We start from the raw sequence: 19,292 nt of genomic DNA, 5'->3' as shown, positions 1-19,292 counted from the left end.
ATAGTGACATTTGTCAAGAAAGTGACAAAAATGTAAAGATAATGTAAAAAAAAAGACAAAAATGTAAAAAACGATAAAAATGTATAAAAAAAAGTGACAGAATAGTAAAAAAAAAAAAAAAAAGACAAAAATGTAAAAAAAAAGAAAAGATAAAAATGTATAAAAAATAAATAAGACAAAAATGTAAAAAAAAAAAAAGACAAAAATGTAAAAAACAAAAAGTGACAAAAATGTTGAACCAAATTTGGGGGAAAAACCCACAGAAACTTCAAAAAGGCTAAAAATAAAAAAAGTCGAAAACGTATAAAGTGATAAAAACATCGGGGAAAGCCACACAAGTGTCATAACTGACGACCAAAATGTTGATAAAGTCAAGATTGACTCAGAAACAATAAGTTGCAGGTCGACAGGAAGACAACAAGAGTTTTAAGAAGGCGACAAAAACCCCAAAAAAGGCTAAAAGCAGCAGAAACTTCAGAAAGAGCCCAACCTTGTTAACTAGGGGCCCCTAGTCCCCCCTCCCCCTCAGTTAGTTGTTGGCTGCTGTCTGTGTTTCCATCTTAAACTGACCCTCCCACTGTGTTTTCACGTCAGCGAGGTTACCTGGAGCCTTTGCGACCCTAGAATTATCTCGTTCAGCGTTGCGCCATCAAGCTAGCCCTAGCGTTAGCTGCTAACTTAAAGGGATAGTTGGCAGATCTCCTGTTTACTGCCTTACATGCAGACAAGCAGCGCAAGTATCCGGATAGCCGACATCCACGACGTTCTGGGATTGCCCCAAATGTCGGCCGGATGTGCATCCCCTTCCTCCGTCTCCGTGTTGGCGTTCTAACCTCCGGTGGATTTGTGAGGACTGCTCCTCAGATCTCTGCAGGGTCAATCCAGACAGCTAGCTAGACAGTGGCTCAATCCCAAAGTGAGCCCTGAGGACTAAAGACTCAGACTGAACTGATCTCCGGTGCTGAGTGAGTGTGTGTGTGAGGCCACATGGGCTCAGATAGGGAGAAATGGGATTGGGACAGCACTTCACCAGATCTCATGTTACCTTGGCGATGTTTAATAACAAAAGATGTCGCTGACACTTTGTAGTTTGGGAATTTTCATTTTTTGTTGCTTTCCACACGGCCGAGGCCCAGGAGACGGCTGCCTGATTCCACGTTTTCAGGCTCTTGTTTTACGAGCTGGACGACAGGCTGGTCTGCTCCGTGGTCGTGTGTCGTGCCGTTTACCTTTTGTAATTTCCAGATTTCCCTACGGTCTCCGCAGTAAACGTCACAACGCTTTGAACTGTGGGTAATTCCCTTTGGTGACCACCACCGCCATTCAAAATGAATGGAAAGACCTGCGTTGTTGCTGGACCGTCTGACGACCGACTGAACTGTCTGAACACGGCCTTAGTCACCCTGCCAGCCCATAATAGCCCAGTGGGTGCATCCCTACTTGTGTTCAGCGTTTGGTACCTGTGTATAATGTTACTGGACGTAGACGTACGTGAACATGTTCTAAAGCTGGAAGGAGCCTCTCTCAGCGTGTGGAGGGTTTGTTGGAGTCCCAGCTTTAGCTGAGACCAAACAGCAGTTTTTTTTTTTAACCACATCTAGTCTGTTGCTGTTTCATCTTATTTGATATCATTCAAGAAACCATAAGTAGTGTTTATTTTCCCCGATTCTCACACACTTCACTATCTTTGTGGGGACCTGTCATTGACATAATGCATTCCCTAACCCGGGGGGGGGGTCAAACTCAACTTCACTAAGGGCCACACTGGAAAACAATCACATCAAGGGCCAACATAGTTAATTGATATGCTTTTAATCAAAAAAGTAAAATATCTGACTGTATTATAGCATGTCATATAGTCTTCTCACTTAGTTTGGTTGACATAAAGTCCTTAAGAAGACAGGAAAAGAAATTCCTCAGACATCATAGGAAAAACGCGCCCAAAAACGTCAAAAAAAGCGATAACCATAACCTAATTCTATTGCTGGGGCAGTGGCTCTAATGGCGCTTTTCCATTACGCGGTACCTGTTCGACTCGCCTCTTCTCTACTCGCCTTTTTTGGTTTTCCATTACGAAAAAAAGTACCTGGTACCTGCTAACAGGTACTTTCTTTAGTACAATACACCTTCCACGTTCTGTGTGTCGTGTTAGGTCACGGCAGTTTCCTGCGGCGCCGCTTGTTTTCCAGTTCTGCGGAGGCTCCAGGCAGAGCTTTCGCCGTAGCCACGTACACACACACGTGGCCGGATCGACGCACGCACCAGCACACAAGTATAAACATCAGGCCACTTACATAGGCTACGGAGAAAGCTCTGCGTGGAGCCTCCACAGAACTGGAAAACAAGCTCAAGTGGCCTGATGTTTATACTTGTGCGATGGTGTTTGCGTCGAGACGGCATATAACGACCAGCCACGCTGAGGCGGTACTAACATCTGCAACGGGAAACGGATGCACAGTGAGGCGAGGCGAGTAGAGTCGAGCAGGTACCATGTAATGGAAAAACGGCATCATTTTGATACGGAATAGCTACAACACCACTGAATGTAGACGTACGTAAACATGTTCTGAAGCTGGGAGGCGCCTCTCTCTACTCGTTGCGTTCAGCGTTTTGGTACCTGTGCTCTCTGGGTGATGAGCTGCGAGGCGTTGAACTTCGCCACGACGCTCTTCAGCACCTCGTTGACGATGGACGGCAGGACGCGCTCGTCGTAGTCCTGTCCCAGCTGCTGGTAGAGGATTGGCAGGTTGGACGCCAGGGGCCGCGACAGGACACGCAGAGAGATGTTCACCATCTGGAGGTCTGGGAGGGACGGGGGACAGGGGACCATCTGGTTACAACTCTGTGTGTGTGTGTGTGTGTATTGTGTATCTATGTGTGTACGTATGCGTGTATATGCGTGCATGTATGTATGCACGTATTGTGTATGTATGCACGTATTGTGTATGTATGCACGTATTGTGTATGTGTATATGTATGTATGCGTGTATGCATGCACGTATGTATGTATGTGTGTATGTATATTCTGAGGACAGACAGAAAAACGTTTCTAAAAAGCGACAAAAACTTTAAAAAAAACTGAAGAAACTTAAAAAAACGTAAACACACAGCTGAATATTAAATGTGATAAATATGAAAGTGTTCTCAGTTCTGCTCAAATACAACAACATGCTTGTTCCTTAATATATGTGTGTGTGTGTGTGTATATGTGTATATATATGTGTGTGTGTATGTGCGTCTGTACGTACGTGTGTGTATGTATGTATATATATGTATGTGTGTGTATATCATTCTCTCACCTCTGAACATTGAGTTGAATATAAAAAGAATGACAGAAAGTCTCTCGATGTTGTGCAGCCCTAGTCTGTGTTTTAATTACATCGGCACAAATGCTGGGTTTCTGAAGCAAGTGTGAATAATTTGAGTGTTTAAAAAAGGCCTCAAATCCCAAATGAGTAACATTAACAAACACTGTTTGGATTTTTGTGAAAGGAAAGTGAATAAACGTCCCAGTGTTGGAGATATTTCACTGACTCGGCGCTCTCTGGTGGACAAACTCTTTAATGGAGACTGTTTCTACGTTACCTGCAATATATCCAAGTGTGTGTGTGTGTTTAACTATATTTGTAGGGTCCAAAAACCGGGAGTCCAGTATACTTGTGGGGTCCGGACAGCTTTGTGGGGGCAAAATGCTGGACCCCACAAGGTTAGAGGGCTGTTTGAGGGTTAAGACTTGGTTTTAGGATTAGGGTTAGAATGAGGTTCTGGTTAGGGTGAGGGTAAGGGTTAAGGTTAGGCATTTAGTGGTGATGAGAGAGAGAGAGAGAGAGAGAGAGAGAGAGAGAGAGAGAGAGAGAGAGAGAGAGAGACAGAGAGAGAGAGACAGAGACAGAGAGAGAGAGAGAGAGACAGAGACAGAGAGAGAGACCGAGACAGAGCGAGCGAGCGAGACAGAGCGAGCGAGCGAGACAGAGCGAGAGAGCGAGACAGAGCGAGAGAGAGACAGAGCGAGCGAGCGAGACAGAGCGAGCGAGCGAGACAGAGCGAGCGAGCCAGACAGAGCGAGACAGCGAGACAGAGCGAGACAGAGAGCCAGCGAGACAGAGCGAGCGAGACAGAGAGCGAGCGAGACAGAGAGCCAGCACGAACCAGAGAGAGCGAGAGAGCGAGACAGAGAAGGAGCGAGACAGAGCGCGAGACAGACAGAGCGCGAGACAGACAGAGCGCGAGACAGACAGAGCGCGAGACAGAGAGCGAGAGACAGAGAGCGAGAGACAGAGAGCGAGAGACAGAGAGCGAGAGACAGAGTCAACACTTCCATTAAGGTGTAGAGTCCCTGGTGATACTTCATGTTGTGTGGAGCCTTCTTAGAGGTTTAAACAGATATTTTGAGGCTAGCATCGTAGCGCTCCCTAGCTCTCCCATTCAGAAGACCATTTGACCCAAAAACCAGGAATACGGTCCATCTTAAAAGTGGCGTTTCTGTCCTAAATAGGCTTTTAAACGAGAGTTTGACTCAGGTACATTCACAACAAGACCCTAGGTTGCATTGTGGCGAGAGTTAGGCTCTAAGGAGGGAAGAAGGAAAGAAGAACGGAAGTACGTAGAGAAGAAAGGACGTAAAAAAGGGATATTACAACATTTTCATTTAGACGTTTATTTATAGGAGTGCACGATTCAGAAACTATCACGATTCAATGTGGATTTTTAGGGTGAAGATATAAGATATATACACACCTATTTATTTACCATTTTATTAATATATTAAGCTATTTTTTGTGAAGCCAAGACTTTTGTAAACTCATTTCAAGCGCCAAAACAATTGAGAGTAGGTTTGTTGTCTCAAGAGGTTGGAGAAAAACCACCAACTTTTCAGCTTTAGGGCCAAAATATCTCTTTACACATCTGGGACAGATTTGGGCGTCACGTTTACAGAAAACTGAATTTGTTCTGAACATTTGGATATGCAAATACACATAAGAGGGGGAGAGAGAGAGACAGAGAGAGAGAGAGACAGAGAGACGGAGAGAGAGACAGACAGAGAGACAGAGACTGACCTTTGCTTCCAGTGAGTGAGGAGATCTTTCTGGGTCTGGCTCTGATGTCATAGATGACGGGATACTGGAACCAGGGCATCCTGAACAACAACAACAACAACAACAACAGAGAAGCTCATTTCTTTCTTTCATACAATCCATCCATAGTGATTATTAAGAGAGGAACGGACGTGGAGAGAATCACCACTGGCCTCTATCTTATACAGTTAGTCTAGTCCAGGGGTTCTCAAATGGAGGTACGTGTCCCCCTAGGGGCACTGTGGAGGACTGCAGGGGGTACGTGTCCCCCTAGGGGTACTGTGGAGGACTGCAGGGGGTACGTGTCCCCCTAGGGGTACTGTGGAGGACTGCAGGGGGTACGTGTCCCCCCTAGGGGTACTGTGGAGGACTGCAGGGGGTACGTGTCCCCCCTAGGGGTACTGTGGAGGACTGCAGGGGGTACGTGTCCCCCCTAGGGGTACTGTGGAGGACTGCAGGGGGTACGTGTCCCCTCCTAGGGGTACTGTGGAGGACAGCAGGGGGTACATGTCCCCCCTAGGGGTACTGTGGAGGACTGCAGGGGGTACGTGTCACAGACACCGACAGACAGTTTTTTGAGTGTGCCCTCGCCGCCGTGTGCAACACGGGGTCTCCTGCCTGCTGCTGTTAACCCTAGGGGGACACGTACCCCCTGCAGTCCTCCACAGTACCTCTAGGGGGGACACGTACCCCCTGCAGTCCTCCACAGTACCTCTAGGGGGACACGTACCCCCTGCAGTCCTCCAGAGTACCCCTAGGGGGGACACGTACCCCCTGCAGTCCTCCAGAGTACCTCTAGGGGGACACGTACTCCCTGCAGTCCTCCAGAGTACCCCTAGGGGGACACGTACCCCCTGCAGTCCTCCAGAGTACCTCTAGGGGGACACGTACCCCCTGCATATAATATATAATAATAATAATACATTTTATTTATGGGCGCCTTTCATAGCACTCAAGGTCATCTTACAGGGGTTGCACAGACTAGGCGACTTCACTCCATATATCTCCAGTATTTTTAGGGCATTATTTGACAGCATGAAAGGGGAGAGGGGGAATGACATGCAGCAAAGGGCCGCAGGTCGGAGTCGAGGAGTAAACCTCTATATATGGGCGCCCGCTCTACCGACTGAGCTAACCGGGCGCCCTTTCAACCATTTTTTGACGCATTTGGCAGTTTTTTTAAATGCTTTTTCACTCCCGTAAGTGTCCTAATTGAGACACAGTAACAGAGTTTCTGTTGGGTGTCCAACACGTCTTCCTCCACAGTTCTGCAGCGACCTGTCTTAATTAAACGTGCACTTCATTCATGTAAAATCGGGGCGGCCTTAAATCCAATTTCCAGTAGTAGCCCCTCACTATTTACGCTCCCTTCATTTTGTAATCAGTCTCCATTGGCATGCGTCGCCAGCAGCGTCTCTGCACTGCAGCAGCGTCAGCCCGGTGTGCGACAGTAATGAGCCTCCGTGCGGAAACACCGTGAGCGGTACAACGTCGGTAACAGATTAAACGAAGCTTATACATTGGCTGGATACATCGTACAATACATTGATTTACCGAGTGACTGCGGACGCAAGGAAGGATTAGTGAAGCCAGAAAACTAAAGAGATATCCTGGGTATGTGTGTTTATATTCAGACCTGAAGTGGAGTCCTTCGGCGAGAACGGTGTCCATCTGCATCCCTCCGATCCTGTTGAAGATGATCGCTCGCTGTCCTCCTTCAACTACAAGACACACACACACGACAGGAAGCCTTTAACCCTCCTGTTGTCGTCCCGTCGACCATGCAACTTTTTATTTTTCTGGGTCAAAATGGGTTTTTTTTTCAACGTTGTGGTCGTCTTTTTCCAATTCATCTTTATTTAGATAAACAGATACTTTATTCATCCCGAAGGAAATGCAATGACCATGATAAGGTGCTATGGTAGAGTGTGTGCAATGGTGAAAAAGTAAGCAGTGCAGGGACGGACTGAACAGTGCAGGGACGGACTGAACAGTGCAGGGACGGACTGAACAGTGCAGTAGAGTATTAAATATTAACATAATAACATTAACTGACTGATTGAATAAGAACAATATATAATAAGTTATGACCACAGTCCTGATTAGTATCATTTCATAACAGGAGTTATTTCAGGACACTTTACAGATAGAGGAGGTCTAGACCACACTCTGTCATTTACCTAAAAGACCAAATAATTAGTCATTTTTCGACACTTATGTCGCTTTCCCCCAAAGATATTTTTATTTGTTTTTTTGTCACTTCTTGCCGATGTTTTTGTCACATTTTTCCTGCACTTTTTTTTGACTTTTTGGAGGTTTTTCCCCCACGTTCTTGAAGCTATTTCCGACATTTGTTGTCACTTTAACGTTTTTTTTATCATTTCTTTTCCTCCAAATGCTATAAAACTGCATAAAACGCCCAAATTCAATGAATGAATGAGCTGATCTTTACTTGTGAAGAGTAATGGTCGTAGGGAACCATCCACGTTATTTTTTGACAATTTGGTTGAAAGAAACCCAAATTTCTGATGTAGAAACCTTTTGAAAATATCAGAAAAAGCGACAAATTAACGTGTTAAAAAAAATGACGAAAACATCATTTAAAAAAATAAAAATAAATTAAAAAAGGCAAAAAGTGACAAAAGAATTGGAATAAAAATCGACAAAAACATTGAAAAAAAAAAATCAGAAAAAGCGACAAAAAAACGTGTTAAAAACATTGAGAAAAAAAGTGAAAAAAATATCAGAAAAAGAGACAAAAAACTACAAAAATAAATAAGACGAAAACATAAAAAAAAAAAAAAAAAAAAAAAAACTTTAAAAAAGTGACAAAAGAACTGGAATAAAAGACAAACGTTGAAAAATCTGTAAAAGCAACAATTGTTAAAAAAAATGTACGAAAACATAAATAAATATTATATAAATAATAAATCCAAAAAGTGACAAAAGAACTGTAATAAAAATCGACAAAAACATTAACAAAAATTGGGGAAAAAAAGTATAATCAGAAAAAAGCGACAAAAAAAACGTGTTAAAAAAAATACGAAAACAATAAAAAAAAAGGCAAAAAAGTGACAAAAGAATTGGAATAAAAATCGACAAAAATATTGACAAATACTGAAAAAAGTGACCAAAAAACCCTGTAAAAGTGACAAAAAAAACATCAAAAACATCGTCAAAGGGAACAAAAAACCTGGAAAAAAGTGAAGAAAACACACATCAGAAAAAGTGACCAAAAAAAGTGTTAAAAAAATCGACAAAAACATAAAAAATACTGAAAAAAGTGACAAACTTGTTTAAAAAAAAATTGGGGAAAAAAAGTAAAAAAAATATCAGAAAAAGAGACAAAAAACAAACAAAAAACAAACAATAAAAAACAAACAAAAAAAAAACAAATATAATAAAAAAAATAAAAAAAACTGGAATAAAATAGACAAAAACGTCACGAGAACTGTAGAAAAACAACATGTTGAAATGTCGACCCAGAAAAACACAAAGCTGCAGGTCGACGGGTCGAGAGTTATTAGTGTCGTCTTCTCCTGGTGTTTAAGGCTGCGTTACGGTACTTTTCTGATCCTACCAGACTGTTCCAGCTGTTCTATTATTCGCCTTTTCCCCACTTAGACATTATGTCCACATTACTGATGATTAGTGATCTAAAGTCTAAGTGGAAGATATTTTGTTAAAGCCCCAATAGTCAACCTTAGAATATCTCCGCAATATCGATATCGAGGTATCTGGTCAAGAATATGGTGATATCTGATTTTCTCCCCGTCGCCCAGCCCTGCTGTAGTTCTAGTCAGGTTCTTAATGTTACTGTCTGTGTCTCGGGCTGACTCCCAGCGGCCCGTTTATTGTGACAAATGTCGATGTAGATTGACGTAAAAGTCACGTCAAATCCGCCTTGGTTGTTCACACTGCGGCCGCATTAAAAAATAAATGAATAATAATAATAATAATAATAATAATAATAATAATAAGACCTGGGTCTGATTCAGAACCACATATGAAGTGGTCTAATCTGGGCACTACTTCATCCTACTTCTGAAGAAGCCTGACGTTGTCACTTAACCCCAAAAATATCAGATTTGGGCCACTTTTGCCTGCAGTTTGAACGTACCCTAAAACTACTTCTGAACGTACACATGTTCCACCAAAACCAGTTCCTTCCTGAGACTATTTAGCAGAGACGCCGTAGCTTAGCGCCGCCCAAGAAGATTGTGATTGGTTTAAAGAAATGCCAAAAAAAAACCTCTGCTACTTGGGCGGAGGGATTTGCTCGCAGCACCTGAGAAGCCCCGTGGTGAGGAGCAGAGAGCTCGCTCAGAGTTGGAGTAATATCACTCCGCCCAAGTAGCAGAAGTAGCTGCTTCGCCTTCTGAGAATATAGTTCCCAGTATGTATACGGTTAGAAGATGGCTGTGTGTCATGTGACCTTGTTATTTGTTCACGCTGTGACTATACAAATCACAACATGTAAACAGGAACATGTTGGCGTTATTTTGTCACTTATTGGGAGCAGTAGGCTAGATGGAGCCGGTTACCTCCAGGATCTGTGCTAAGCTAGGCTAGATGGAGCCGGTTACCTCCAGGATCTGTGCTAAGCTAGGCTAGATGGAGCCGGTTACCTCCAGGATCTGTGCTCAGCTAGGCTAGATGGAGCTGGTTACCTCCAGGATCTGTGCTAAGCTAGGCTAGATGGAGCCGGTTACCTCCAGGATCTGTGCTAAGCTAGGCTAGATGGAGCCGGTTACCTCCAGGATCTGTGCTAAGCTAGGCTAGATGGAGCCGGTTACCTCCAGGATCTGTGCTAAGCTAGGCTAGATGGAGCCGGTTACCTCCAGGATCTGTGCTAAGCTAGGCTAGACGGAGCCGGTTACCTCCAGGATCTGTGCTAAGCTAGGCTAGATGGAGCCGGTTACCTCCAGGATCTGTGCTAAGCTAGGCTAGATGGAGCCGGTTACCTCCAGGATCTGTGCTAAGCTAGGCTAGATGGAGCCGGTTACCTCCAGGATCTGTGCTAAGCTAGGCTAGCGGTGGGGGCGTTAGACAGAGGTACGACACGCACGGAGATGAGAAGGGTATGTCTGGACTTATCTAACTCTGGGGGATACGGGGAATAAGACAAAGTCCCAATAAGTCGGCGTGTTCCTTTAAAGCCAAAGTAAACTACCTGTGTATGTTGCTTCCTTGACTCCGTAGGCCAGCGCGCCAGCACCGATCAGCAGTTTGACTCCGATTCCTGCGCCCCGAGATCCTGCCGACATCCTGGCTGCTATCTGCCGCAGCAGCTGCAGGAGACCCTGAAACACAAAGACGGCGCTTTCAGACCGGTAAAGCGGCTCATAAACTTTAGCACCAATAAACAGAATCAGAAAAAGATGTATTGCCAGATAAGTAGCACTTATGAGGAATTTGGTTTGGTGCATACATAAGAAAATATTTAAACATTATGAAATAGACAAACACACAAACATGGCTGATTTCGGCAGAAAAGTCCTTAATAGTTCAAACTGATTAAACAGACACGAGTGACCTTTGCACAGGATGGGTAACCATGAAGGTTGACACCTCCCAACGACTATTCAAGGACTGTATCTAGCGTTGTTTTAACATTTGCTAGCAGTTAAGCAAATAACTCACGTATTTAGACGTCACGAATGATATGTTAAACATTTATGAGCTGTAATCTTTAATTCGGCTGTCAGATAACCCCTCAAAGCGTAATTACTTTTATAGAATATCAGCATTTTGCTTGTAGTACTTCTGGGGGTCAACCGCCGTTTAACATATGTCGCAGCATCACAACCAAACTCCATTCACACGTTCGTTGTTTTAACATTTGCTGGCACAAAAGCTAATTAATCCCACATTCAGACATCACTGATGATCTGTTGTTAATTAATGAGGTCTAATCTTTCATTCGGCTTACATATAAACAACAAAGCGTAATTAAGTTTGATAGAATATCAGTTTTTCCAATTTGTTGCTCGTAGTATTTCTGGATGCCAACCGCTGTGTAACATAAGCGGATTCAGGTGCAACTCTTGGCACAAATGATGTTTGTGGAGACGGCTGAGCAGCTTAGTGTACTACAGTGTATGCCGAATCAAGTGTATATCCTACAAAAGTCTAAATATGCAGAAAACATTCATTTATAATGCGTGTACATTTATCAATGAGCGAGTGAATATTCATTTGTTAGACTTTTAGACGGAAACTGGCATCTTCGATTACTGTAGTGAACAAGGCTTACTACAGACATTGGTTTGTGAAATGTAAGCTAACCGACATTAAGATTTTTAAAAAAAAAGCATCCTCCTTCAGTATCAGTCTTCATATTTGACCTGAGGCTTTAAGAACACAACTTAGCGAACATTGACTGTAACTGTTAGCTAACGTTAGCTTAGCTACATCACATTCAGCCTGATTCACGTGGATGACTTGTCGTTTTAAAAACGCTAAATGCTAATTATGTCACGAACCGGCGAGCGAAGAGCTGCAAACGACAGATCGGTGTAACCGAACTGAAGGCAGGAATGTGATTTTTTAAATCATTCAAAGCTGAAAAAGAAACACTTACACCGGGATCTTTATTTGCCATGCTCGTCCTCTTCGTCTGTCAGAAAACCAGTGAAAAAGTACGCACGGCAAGGTCACGCTTGATGACGTACTTCCGTGTGCGCTGGGCAGCATGGGAAATGTAGGATTCCACAAATGTGGCGTTTGATTTGGAAATAGCTTATTTCTTACCGTGTATGATAAAGAATGAGTTAATTGTTGTCTGTTACAAAGTGATGTACTTTAACATATACTTCTATACTAAAATATAAAGTACATGATGCAGTTTTTAATGCTTTTTGACCCCATTTTTTACGGTTTTGATGCTTTTTTGACGCTTTTGACAATTTATTTGAGGCTTTTGTTGCTCCCTTTCACTGCTCTCAACCTTTTAATGCAGGCCACTGTGTTTTTTCTTCTACTAATGGATGTTTACATTGGTTATTTACTGTTTTTTTTATTATTATTATTTTTTAAATAATTATTATTACTATATCTACATTATTCTCCTATATTGTCCATATTTAATGCTGGTCTCTAGACTTTATCCTCGCACTATTGGACTTATTTGCACTACCACCATGACACCCTCTCATAGAGCACCTTACCATGCAGACACACACACACACACACACACACACACACACACACACACACACACACACACACACTCTTAGAGCACCTTACCATGCAGACTGACACACACACACACACACACACACACACACACACACACACACACACACACACACACACACACACACACACACACACACACACACACACACACTCTTAGAGCACCTTACCATGCAGACTGACACACACACACACACACACACACCCTCTCTTAGAGCACCTTACCATGCAGACTGACACACACACACACACACACACACACACACACACACACACACACACACACACACACTCTTAGAGCACCTTACCATGCAGACTGACACACACACACACACACACACACACACACACACACCCCTCCTAGAGCACCTTACCATGCATACTGACAAACACACACACACACACACACACACACACACACACACACACACACCCTCTTAGAGCACCTTACCATGCAGACTGACACACACACACACACACACACACACACACACACACACACACACACACACACCCCCCTCTCACAGAGCACCTTCCCATACATACTGCATCACAGGGTCAGTCCCTGTCCTGTCGCTGCTGGCCTCTCATGCTTATACATCCCTTAGTACATTCATGTGGATTTTTGATTTAGTATCTTTTCTTTTACTGTCCATATTATTCATGTGGATTTGTTATTTTATCATCCTGTTTATGATGTATGTGTATGTTGTGTGTGATGTCTTTAAGCTACTGGGACCTTGAATTTCCCCTTGGGGATCAATCAAGTATCTATCTATCTATCTATCTACCTACCTGCCTACCTACCTGCCTGCCTGCCTACCCTGCCTACCTACCTGCCTGCCTACCCTGCCTGCCTATCTACCCTGCCTACCTACCCTGCCTGCCTGCCTGCCTGCCTGCATCTGTCTACCCTACCTGCCTGCCTGCCTGCCTGCCTGCCTGTCTGCCTGCCTATCTGCCTGCCTGCCTGCCTGCCTGCCTACCCTGCCTGCCTGCCTACCCTACCTGCCTGTCTGCCTACCTGCCTACCTACCTGCCTGCCTACCCTACCCTGCCTATCTGTCTATCTACCCTATCTACCCTATCTATCTATCTATCTGTCTGTCTGTCTATCTATCTATCTTTGCTGTAGTTGTAGTTACGTTGCAGACCTGATGTTTGTCCTGCAGGAAATTCCGCTGGATGTAGGTATTTACGCAGATGTCCGTCCCCTTCCTCTGTCTCTGTGTTGGCGTTCTAACCTCCGGCTGATTTGTGAGGACTATGGTTAACTGCTCCTCAGATCTCTGCAGGGTAAATCCAGACAGCTAGCTAGACTATCTGTCCAATCTGAGTTTTCTGTTGCACGACTAAAACTACTTCTGAACGTCCACATGTTCCACCAAAACAAGTTCCTTCCAGAGACTATTTAGCAGAGGCACCGTGGCTCCGTCCGGAGCTTAGCCCCGCCCACGATGATTGTGATTGGTTTAACCATTGTGTTGTCTTCCTGTTGGCCATGGAACTTGTTGAACTCCCAGGTAAAAAAATAAAATGAACCCTTTGAAGGCACTTTTTTTTTTAATGTTTCTGGCGATTTCTTTCAAGATTTGTATTTTTCTGCGTTTTATTTTTCACTACCGCCCGATTCATGACTAACATCAACTTATTACCACTAGTTTTACACTTTTATTGGAATTCATGATCAATAAACCTCATTTATATGAAATTATATTTAGTGGTAACAGTTCAGTCAGGATACTGTTCAGAACGAGAGATTTCATACTGCTGAACTGCTCTGCTGTGCCACGCTACATCCTGTAACGCCCTGCAGTGCCCTGCTATGACAGGAACTACTACGACTACCATTTGCTTCCGCAGCGGAGCCGGTCTGCAGACGTTCTGCAGCCAGTGGAAATCCGGAGTAACGCCCTGCTATGACAGGAACTACTACGACTCTACGTCACTGTCCCATTATCTTCATTATGACTATTATCGCCACTGTTCATCACACCCCCAACCGGCCCCGTCAGACACCGCCCACCAAGAGCCTGGGTCTGTCGAGGTTTCTCCTTAAAAGGGAGGTTTTCCTCGCCACTGTCGCACTAAATGCTCGCTCTTGGGGGAATTACTAGAATGAATGGGTCTTTGTAAACTATAGAGTGTGGTCTAGACCTCCTCTATCTGTAAAATGTCTCGAGATAACTCTTGTTATGATTTGATACTATAAATAAAATGTAATTGAATTGAATCCTAAATTTGACCTGCGATAATTGTTGTATTACCCGAGACGGGCCAGGCCGGGTTCGGACAGATATTTAGAAATTATGTTCGGGTTCGGGTCGGGCTCGGTCACATCATCGCGATAAGGCATTTGTTGTAAAAATGGTGCTGCGGCTCCTTTAAGAGAGCTCAGTGTGTGTGTAAAGTGGGCAGAAGAGAGACAGAGAAAGAGGAAGCAGACGTGTAGATGCGACCGGAGCAGAGTTGATGGAATAAGTTTAAGTTTTCTGACCACGTCAGAAACAAAGCAATCAGGAAAGGTTAACACATTGAACATTTTAACAGCTTATTAACGTGAGCTTGTTGCCCCGTGTGCGCTGATGACCTCATCTGTTGACAACAAACAAACGTAGCCTACATGTGTCATTAGTATGAGAAAGAAATGAGATTTTAACCCGATCTGGACTCTAGTATGTAACCATCCGTGCTATTTTTGGGGCAATTTGGTTGAAAGGGACCCAAATACTTGCAGAACTGTTGTGTAGTTGTACTTGCAGAACGGTTGTGTAGTTGTACTTGCAGAACGGTTGTGTAGTTGTACTTGCAGAACGGTTGTGTAGTTGTACTTGCAGAACTGTTGTGTAGTTGTACTTGCAGAACTGTTGTGTAGTTGTACTTGCAGAACTGTTGTGTAGTTGTATTACAGAACGGTTGTGTAGTTGTACTTGCAGAACGGTTGTGTAGTTGTACTTGCAGAACTGTTGTGTAGTTGTACTTGCAGAACTGTTGTGTAGTTGTACTTGCAGAACTATTCTGTAGTTGTACTTGCAGAACTGTTGTGTAGTTGTACTTGCAGAACGGTTGTGTAGTTGTACTTGCAGAACTGTTGTGTAGTTTTACTTGCAGAACGGTTGTGTAGTTGTACTTTTAGAACGGTTGTGTAGTTGTACTTGCAGAACTGTTGTGTAGTTGTACTTGCAGAACGGTTGTGTAGTTGTACTTGCAGAACGGTTGTGTAGTTGTACTTGCAGAACTGTTGTGTAGTTGTACTTGCAGAACTGCTGTGTAGTTGTACTTGCAGAACGGTTGTGTAGTTGTACTTGCAGAACTGTTGTGTAGTTGTATTACAGAACGGTTGTGTAGTTGTACTTGCAGAACGGTTGTGTAGTTGTACTTGCAGAACGGTTGTGTAGTTGTACTTGCAGAACGGTTGTGTAGTTGTACTTTTAGAACGGTTGTGTAGTTGTACTTGCAGAACTGTTGTGTAGTTTTACTTGCAGAACGATTCTGTAGTTGTACTTGCAGAACTGTTGTGTAGTTGTACTTGCAGAACTGTTGTGTAGTTGTACTTGCAGAACTGTTGTGTAGTTGTACTTGCAGAACTGTTGTGTAGTTGTACTTGCAGAACTGTTGTGTAGTTGTACTTGCAGAACTGTTGTGTAGTTGTACTTGCAGAACTGTTGTGTAGTTGTACTTGCAGAACTGTTGTGTAGTTGTACTTGCAGAACTGTTGTGTAGTTCTACTTGCAGAACTGTTGTGTAGTTGTACTTGCAGAACGGTTGTGTAGTTGTACTTGCAGAACTGTTGTGTAGTTGTACTTGCAGAACGGTTGTGTAGTTGTACTTGCAGAACTGGTTGTGTAGTTGTACTTGCAGAACTGTTGTGTAGTTGTACTTGCAGAACTGTTGTGTAGTTGTACTTGCAGAACTGTTGTGTAGTTGTACTTGCAGAACTGTTGTGTAGTTGTACTTGCAGAACTGTTGTGTAGTTGTACTTGCAGAACTGTTGTGTAGTTGTACTTGCAGAACTGTTGTGTAGTTGTACTTGCAGAACTGTTGTGTAGTTGTACTTGCAGAACTGTTGTGTAGTTGTACTTGCAGAGCTGTTGTGTAGTTGTACTTGCAGAACGGTTGTGTAGTTGTACTTGCAGAACGGTTGTGTAGTTGTACTTGCAGAACGGTTGTGTAGTTGTACTTGCAGAACTGTTGTGTAGTTGTACTTGCAGAACGGTTGTGTAGTTGTACTTGCAGAACTGTTGTGTAGTTGTACTTGCAGAACGGTTGTGTAGTTGTACTTGCAGAACGGTTGTGTAGTTGTACTTGCAGAACTGTTGTGTAGTTGTATTACAGAACGGTTGTGTAGTTGTACTTGCAGAACGGTTGTGTAGTTGTACTTGCAGAACTATTCTGTAGTTGTACTTGCAGAACTGTTGTGTAGTTGTATTAAAGAACAGTTGTGTAGTTGTACTTGCAGAACTGTTGTGTAGTTGTACTTGCAGAACTGTTGTGTAGTTGTATTACAGAACGGTTGTGTAGTTGTACTTGCAGAATGGTTGTGTAGTTGTACTTGCAGAACTTTTGTGTAGTTGTACTTGCAGAACAGTTCTGTAGTTGTCCTTGCAGAATGGTTGTGTAGTTGTACTTGCAGAACTATTCTGTAGTTGTACTTGCAGAACTATTCTGTAGTTGTACTTGCAGAACTGTTGTGTAGTTGTACTTGCAGAACTGTTGTGTAGTTGTATTGCAGAACGGTTGTGTAGTTGTACTTGCAGAATGGTTGTGTAGTTGTACTTGCAGAACTTTTGTGTAGTTGTACTTGCAGAACAGTTCTGTAGTTGTCCTTGCAGAATGGTTGTGTAGTTGTACTTGCAGAACTATTCTGTAGTTGTACTTGCAGAACTGTTGTGTAGTTGTACTTGCAGAACTGTTGTGTAGTTGTACTTGCAGAACTGTTGTGTAGTTGTACTTGCAGAACGGTTTTGTAGTTCTACTTGCAGAACTGTTCTGTAGTTGTACTTGGAGAACTGTTGTGTAGTTGTACTTGCAGAACTGTTGTGTAGTTGTACTTGCAGAACTGTTCTGTAGTTGTACTTGCAGAAGTGTTATGTAGTTGTACTTGCAAAACGGTTGTGTAGTTGTACTTGCAGAACTGTTCTGTAGTTGTACTTGCAGAACTGTTGTGTAGTTGTACTTGCAGAATGGTTGTGTAGTTGTAATTGCAGAACTGATGTGTAGTTCTACTTGCAGAACTGTTGTGTAGTTGTACTTGCAGAACGGTTGTGTAGTTGTACTTGCAGAACTGTTGTGTAGTTGTACTTGCAGAACTGTTGTGTAGTTCTACTTGCAGAACTGTTGTGTAGTTGTATTGCAGAACTGTTCTGTAGTTGTACTTGCAGAACTGTTGTGTAGTTGTACTTGCAGAACAGTTGGGTAGTTGTACTTGCAGAACTGTTGTGTAGTTGTACTTGCAGAACAGTTGGGTAGTTGTACTTGCAGAACGGTTGTGTAGTTTTACTTGCAGAACGGTTGTGTAGTTGTACTTGCAGAACTGTTGTGTAGTTGTACTTGCAGAACTGTTCTGTAGTTGTACTTGCAGAACAGTTGGGTAGTTGTACTTGCAGAACTGTTCTGAAGTTGTACTTGCAGACAGCGGAGCTCCAGTTGCTTCCCTCAGCTGAATAGTGAGAGTAACACATCAAGGCAGCAACATAATCAAATCCCTGGAACCATATAGGAGACTTTCTGGTCTCCATCACCTCATTAATACCGTCCTTCACCACAGTCTTCATCACCTGATTAATACCGTCCTTCACCACGGTCTTCATCACCTCATTAATACTGTCCTTCACCACGGTCTTCATCACCTGATTAATACTGTCCTTCACCACGGTCTCCATCACCTCATTAATACCGTCCTTCACCACGGTCTCCATCACCTCATTAATACTGTCCTTCACCACGGTCTCCATCACCTCATTAATACTGTCCTTCACCACGGTCTTCATCACCTGATTAATACTGTCCTTCATCACGGTCTCCATCACCTCATTAATACCGTCCTTCACCACGGTCTTCATCACCTGATTAATACTGTCCTTCATCACGGTCTTCATCACCTCATTAATACTGTCCTTCACCACGGTCTTCATCACCTGATTAATACTGTCCTTCACCACGGTCTGCATGCTGACCCACTGGCCGACAACAGTGCTGCAGAGGGGGGGAGACACGATGTAGCCCAGTTTACCTCCCACTCAAGTCAGAGCAGGACATCCACCCAGAGCTACGGGAGAAGCTGGAGAGGCAGAGCTTTCTCCCCACCGAATAACACTAATAAAGTAATGACTAAAAAAACACTAATGCTTGTTTAAGGGATCCCGATCATAGCGGCGTAAAATGTCAGCCCGGTTCGGGCTCGGGCAGAGAATCTAAACTCTAGCGACAATCCAGAATAGCGCCGCCTGCTGTTATGGAGACGTATTACGTCTCGTCTCTTCTGTGTGTTCTGAGGAACTTTTTGGACCAACTCGGGGAGACTGATCAGTCACACTGACTTTTCTGCCGACGGTCGGCCGTCGGCCGTCTGGTTGGTGTGTAATGGCCTTAAGAGACAATAAGAATAAGAAGGCAATTAAGACTGGAATTGTGTTAGATACATTTCTCATGTAGGCCTACCGGTGATACATTTGATATTTACTCAATATGTACTGTTTTTTATATTTAAATATGTTTTTTTTTACTTTTTATTTTTCTACATATATTTTTTTCTGTATAAGCACCTCTGGTATTGACTTTTTGTATATGTAGGCCTACATAGGCTACTGGCGATGTACCTATGTTCTTTATTAATAATAATAATAATAATAATAATAATAATAATAATAATAATAATAATAATAATAATAATAATGTGTCCGACTGTGGGCCGACTGTGAAGTTGCAGCTGCAGTTGCTGCCGTCACGGCTCGCTGATTGGCTGCGCGCTCAGTTCCCCCTTGAGGAAATCACTCCTTTTATAGTTAACGGCGCGCCGAG

At 43.3% G+C, this 19,292-nt stretch overlaps 1 protein-coding gene across 1 annotated transcript in view; it reads right to left on the bottom strand.

Moving 5' to 3' along the window:
- The window catches only part of phb2a (prohibitin 2a), a 21,289-nt gene extending 9,539 nt beyond the window's left edge, over nt 1-11,750 (bottom strand). Inside the window, exons 1-5 of the mRNA XM_078265133.1 lie at nt 11,659-11,750; nt 10,249-10,378; nt 6,712-6,796; nt 5,058-5,137; nt 2,618-2,802 (exon numbers count right to left, since the gene is read on the bottom strand). Coding sequence (XP_078121259.1) covers nt 2,618-2,802; nt 5,058-5,137; nt 6,712-6,796; nt 10,249-10,378; nt 11,659-11,679 — 501 coding nt within the window. The 5' untranslated portion in view covers nt 11,680-11,750. The remainder of the gene's footprint in view (nt 1-2,617; nt 2,803-5,057; nt 5,138-6,711; nt 6,797-10,248; nt 10,379-11,658) is intronic.
- Nucleotides 11,751-19,292: the final 7,542 nt, after the last annotated feature.

Source organism: Sander vitreus, chromosome 12, assembly GCF_031162955.1.
Source record: "Sander vitreus isolate 19-12246 chromosome 12, sanVit1, whole genome shotgun sequence".
In the NCBI taxonomy this organism is placed as follows: Eukaryota; Metazoa; Chordata; class Actinopteri; order Perciformes; family Percidae; genus Sander; species Sander vitreus.
Note: the sequence above shows the minus strand (reverse complement) of the source record. Positions and strands in the feature narration are given on the sequence as shown.